Source organism: Coenobita brevimanus, chromosome 43 (genome assembly GCF_032717465.1).
Source record: "Coenobita brevimanus isolate Jiangsu-jjx chromosome 43, ASM3271746v2, whole genome shotgun sequence".
NCBI classification, from domain to species: Eukaryota; Metazoa; Arthropoda; class Malacostraca; order Decapoda; family Coenobitidae; genus Coenobita; species Coenobita brevimanus.
The window spans coordinates 17,102,281-17,108,309 of record NC_136996.1 but is presented as its reverse complement, the minus strand read 5'-3'; the positions used below and the strand labels follow the sequence as shown (position 1 = coordinate 17,108,309).

Here is a 6,029-nt window from a genome sequence, read left to right as displayed (position 1 = left end):
CTACTGTTGCATATTCCAGGGTTGGTCTAATGAATGATGTTATTATCCTTCTTAGCATGTCTTCATTTATGTATGTGAATACTATTCTCATATTTGCAATCAGTGTATACATGTTCCGTACCTTCTCGCTGATGTGGTCAGCCGGAGATAGTCTGTTATTGATAATCACACCTAGGTGTGTGTGTGTGTGTGTATGTGCGTGTGTGTGTGTGTGTGTGTGTGTGTGTGTGTGTGTGTGTGTGTGTGTGAGAGAGAGAGAGAGAGAGAGAGAGAGAGAGAGAGAGAGAGAGAGAGAGAGAGATTCTGCTGTGCAACTGAATTTGAGCTTCCACTCAGTGATGCCTCTAAGGCTACCAAAATTCTTTTGTAAATGCGTTTTTTTTTTTTAATGCTGTATACTTACTAGTTTGTTTATACCTTCTATTTCTCCTTATCTCTTCATCCCTCTATCTGTCTGTCTATTAAAAAACAACAGAATGGATGTTCAGTACTTGTTGCAAAACTTAATGCAAAGAAATGATGATCACCTGTCACTGCAAACATGAACCAAACAAGTAATTACGTGCCACTGCAAAGGTGAAATAAACAGCTGGTGTCTCGTTGCAAAGTTTAACCAAACAAAATTCATCAGGGCAAACTTTACTAAAAATAAATGGCATTGTATCAGCATTATGTTTATCCAAGCAAAAAAACTTAACGAGGCACAAATATTTACTCATCTTACGTTAGCTAGAAAATTGCCAGAGAGACAGAGACACAGAGATTAATCTCTCTCTCTCTCTGGCAATTTTCTAGTTGACGTAAGATTAGTAAATATTTGTGCCTCGTGAAATATTAATAATATTAATAATGATAAAACTACCTATTCTTAATGCATAGCCTTACCATGGAAACTGTTTCTGGCTTCATCTTCTTTCGGTGCTTTATGGCCATGACCCACCAAAAGGGACATTTGGCCAAACAAAATGTAATGGCACAAATATGACACAAAAGAAAATGCAGGCAGAAGGGAAGACAGCCGATCAATGGGGACATGTGATATGGGAGCAAAAAACAATATGCTCGTAGATCTGCAAGGTCGATCTTCTTACCCTTAACAAGCAGACTATGTGGAATGCCCCTACCCAGGTTGTGTTAAGTTGTTGTTGTTGTTTTTTAGACTTTCCTTGGGAGGTGCGGGCCTAATAAGGGCCCGCCAGAACAAATCCAGGTAATTAACCCCTACACCGCGGGCTTGTTTACCAATTACTTGCGTGTGCCGCGGGGTTATTTGGGCTCCGACAGACTCTCAAAAAATATTTGCCAAAAATCAGTTATTAGTCCTAGAATAATAAAATTACATATGCTTATGGCACATACCTTCAGCTTTATCCTGGAATGATTGTTGAGCCTTCGTCGGTTACCGTAGGACTTGTGGAGACCTCTGAAGTAGGGTAACGAAGTCTCCACTTTACACTTCCCAACAACCCGTAATATGATTACCACAGCCAGATACAAACACTATAAACACTATTCTACAATTTTCAAGTAGTTTGGGATCCATACTAAAAAAAAAACACTGTGAAAGCAATGGAAATTACGAGCGCGTCTGATCGTCGCACTGGCACTAGTTCGCTCATGGTAGTCTGTCATTTATTATTCATAAAACCCCTCACACTTTATATTTCTATTACTGTATAACACTTATATATATCTACAGTCTTTATCCATAAGTTTCCTTCAGTAGTATTAGTTTATTGTCACTGTAGGGATTCAATTTCTTTCAGTAAAATACGTAGCATTCACTTTCTCGTCCTGTATACTGGCATTGAGAGTGAATGTCACTTTCATCTTCACTCTCATAACTCATAGCATTCAGACATGCTAGAGTGAAACTTTCACTTTCATTACTCCTAGGGTATATACTCGTATTCTTATAATACTACTCATTTACATTTCTATTTACGTTCTCTATTTTATTTACGTTATTTACATTTCTATTTTATTTACAGTGTTGTGCACTGTCACTTGAAATAACTTATAAAACTATTTTCCATTGTTCACGTATATTTACATTCATTACTTTCACTTGCTGTTTACACATTATTTACACATTATTTACAATTCCACTTGCACTGTTTTACTCAATAGAAAGATCGTAGTCACTCTTTTATCAATTGTCAGCCCTTTACGTCTTTCCACACGAGGTTTAGTAGGGGGTAAAGGTCACAGAGCCATTTGCATGGGGGTGAAAAAAGGCCTTGAAGTCAGCAAGATGAAACATACGTCCTCTCACTTCGGAATATGAGACTACACTGATAACGCAGTTGCCAGGCCAGCTAGCCTAGAGGCCTGCTTTAGGGGTTATTCAGAGTTACCAATATTACTTCTTGAAACAGCTAAGTCTAGCACTGATATGATTGGCAGGAAATCTAGACAATACATTATAAATTTGGTAGTTCCAGGTGAATGTAAATATCATTTAGGGTTCTCCCTTCCCTCCTTACAGGTATATTTATTACGAAAATAGATTAGAGGCCTACTTAGGAGATATATAATCAGAGCTACCAATGTTAAATCTTGAAACAGCTTTGTGTAGCACTGATATGATTGGCAGGAAATCTAGACAATACATTATAAATTAGGTAGTTCCAGGTGAATGTAAATATCACTTAGGCGTCTCCCTTCTCTCCTTACATGTATATTTATTACGAAAATAGATTATACGGCATATTTCAAGGGGAAAAAAACAGCGAAAATTAGCGAACGAGTGCACGTGAGGTGTTGTCAGGTGATAATTAGCCAATTCCAGGTGTATGGCACTCTCACTTACCTGATTTCTTTCTTGTATATATTATTTGGTATAAGAATACGACATAGGGCTTATTTCAATGGATGAAATCAGTGAAAAATTCCAGGGAAGATTTACTTAGCGTAGCATGGCCGGGCAGGCGAGAGGATAGGGTAATGGAGGGGGGGTAGGGAGGGGAGTCAAGAACGGGGAGAAATGGCTAAATTGTCAACAATGGATGGGAGTACAGATGAGATTAGGAGTGCTGACTAGTGTTGGACATTGTCAGTACTGATAGATGATACAAGCCCCCACTTGAAAGCCCGGGTGAATTCAAAATAACACAGAATCACAAAAGCGACGCCCCGCGGTATGATCCCTTGCTCCCAAGCGTCACGAAAGTGACGCCCCGCGGTTAAGGGGTTAATGGGGGTCAAAGAGAGCTACTGGTTGGTGGAGTGGATTCGTCCACCTATGGTGTGGACAGAAGGAAAAAGCTAACGAGGTGGAGGGTAGGTAGAGACAGCGTCAAGCAGGACTGAAGTGGGAGTGAAAGCAACGATCGCAGCAGCAGTGCCAAAGGGAGAGACCTTCCTAACGAGTCTGCCAACTAAGGTGGAGTGAAGGGTGGAAGTGGAGGGGTAGTCAAGCAGGAAGTGTCCGAGTGGCCAGTCTTCAGTTTCGTGACAGTGAGGGCACGGTTCAGGGGCAATCCCTGCTATCTGAGAGTAGCAGGGGTAGCTGGGTCACAGGTGGTGCAGTCACACCACGAGTGAAGTAGGCGTGTGAAGGACAGAGTCAAGGGGCTGGTAGTTTGTGGCCCTAGCATACCAGGTGGCAGAGCGAGAGCCTTCTGTCATCTGTGTCTCATGATCAGATTGTGTGAGCCAGAGGATGGTGCGATTGACTCTGCATTTGAGCAGAGAACGGCTCATCCTGAGAAGGAAGGTGACAGTAAGGAGAAGCATTGCAGAGTGAGTGGCAGCATCAGTGCACTCATTACCGGCAATGCCTATGTGGTTGGGCAGCCGGTGTAGATGGATTTCCCCTCCACTCTGAATGATGGAGTCAGCGACTGCTGGTATAGAGGTCAGCAGATTCACACTGTCAGTGAAATGTCGTGCATGGAGACCGTGCAGAGATGAGAGCAAGTCAGTGAGAAATGACTGCATGTTGGAGGCAGTGGGAGCGGGCATGTATGAGGGCATCTAAAATTGTGACAAGCTCCGTCTCATACACTGCGGCCCCAGAAGGGAGCCACTAGGTCTCGACACAACCATCACCGACGAATGTGGCACCTACTGATCCCTCAGCAGTAACGGACCCATCGGTGAAATACTCAATTGTTCCCGGGGTCCAGAGAGAGGTCATCCTCCATAGGCCATCCTGGCGTAGGAGAGTGGACAAGGATGCTCTAGGGCAGGAGTCAAATGGGGCAACACTCTGGATTGCAGCAGGCAGCCATGGAGGAGGGGGCGTGTAGGCAGGGTCAGGGAGGTTGGGGCCCCCTAGGAAGGCATCAGTTACTCCCAGGTCATGTATTATGTTGGCAGTGATGTGTGCCCAGTTCTTATTCGGGTGTGGGTCAGGGGGCCTCTCGAGGGTGCGCTGGAGAAGCACGGAAACAGGCAGGTGTAGCCTGATTCGCCAGAGCTGAGCAGAGACTGCTGTCGATCGACTCCAGATTCTGTGTTGGGAAGATGGGAAACCACTCTCAACCCCGAGGTTTTCAATTCGTATCCAAGGAGAAGCTCCCAGCATCACACACAGTGCAGGGTTTTGCAGGACTTCTAGGGAGTGAAATTGTACTCCAGAGAGCCCTACAACACAAATTGCACTGTAATCAACAAGGGAGCATGTGGAGTGTGTGTAGGTCCTGAGGATGCAATATAAGGTACCTAGGCTCCGACGTGAGAGGGCTTTGAGTGCTGTGATTCCGGGGGCAGCTGGCTCCCGTAGGTACCATACCTGAATGGAAAAGGACAGGCGACTGTCAAACCACACTCCCAAGTACTGATGGCTGTGAACTAGATCTAGTTGGTGTCCTCTGAAGAAGAGTAGATGCTCAGGGGGTTGTAGACCAAAGAGCATGCACTTGGTCTTCCCAAGATTAATCCTGAGGCCCAGTTTGCAGCATCTGTCATGCAGGCAGCTAAGAGCAGTCCAGGCCCTATCATAGCAATCCCTACGGGAGAAGACAGGTCATCGGCATAGCAGAACAGAGTGATGCCCCAACCGAAGTCGATTGACAGCAGGCTCTCAATGGGGACACTGAACAAGAGAAGACTGATCACACTGCCTTCAGGTGTTCCATTCACATGTGGGTAGGAAGGGGAGAGTTGCCCCTGAAAGCTGACACTAGCAGCACGGCCGATGAAGAAATCTCGGACCCAGGAGAGGAGTCTACCATAGACGCCTTTCTCTGCGAGTGCTGCCAGTACTGCGTCAGAATCAGCTAGCTCAAAGGCCTTCTCTAGATCAACGATGGCCATTCCTTGACCGTTTGTCAACTCACCCAGAAAACAGGCAAGGCACTGCAGGGCACTTCTGCCAGGGACGTAGACGAAGAGCCGCAGGTGCAATGGGCCCAGTTTCCACGTAAAGCGAGAAAGGATGAGGCGTTCTGCCGTCTTCATGATACAACTGAGTAGCGAGATGGGCCACATCACAGCTGGATTGCATGGCTTGGGGATGGGATGAATAATGGCAGTCTTCCATGATCCAGGGAAGCATCCTTCTGCCCACAAGTGGTTGACGAGGTCGAGGATGTGAGCTCTCCCCCTCTATCCTGATTGTACAAGGAGGGAGTATGTTAGGCTGCCAGAGCCTGGGGCCGTGTCCCTCCTGCCATGGAGGGCCTGGTCCAGTTCCCCATCATTGAAGTGTTCATCAGTGTCGTCAGGGTGTGAGCAGGCAGCGTCCGCAGAGACCATTCACGGGCCCCCTGAACCGTGTCTGCACGTCCCTGACTGATTGGGGAAGGTTGGTGGGCGAGGTCCTCTCGGCGAAGTGAGAGTCAAGATGATTGGCGTCTCTTGCATGATCGGGATGAGAGGGGGATTTGGGAGGCCGGTTGTCAGAAATGGATTTGATCCTCACCCACATCTCCTTCAGAGAGGAGTGCGAATAGAGAGACCTACATCATCGTATCCAGGTCTCGTCCCTTAGATACCGATTATCGTGCAAGGCATGGCACGCTACTTCAGCCAGGTATTTCCTGCTGGTGGGGGAAGGCTGCCACCGATGAGCCTTGCGAGCT

General features: G+C 46.1%; 1 protein-coding gene across 1 annotated transcript; it reads right to left on the bottom strand.

The window, feature by feature from the left end:
- Nucleotides 1-4,803: 4,803 nt before the first annotated feature.
- Nucleotides 4,804-5,406, bottom strand: LOC145397845 (uncharacterized). The gene has a single exon (XM_080270882.1). It carries the CDS (start codon nucleotides 5,404-5,406, stop codon nucleotides 4,804-4,806), a length of 603 nt encoding a protein of 200 aa, XP_080127008.1.
- Nucleotides 5,407-6,029: the final 623 nt, after the last annotated feature.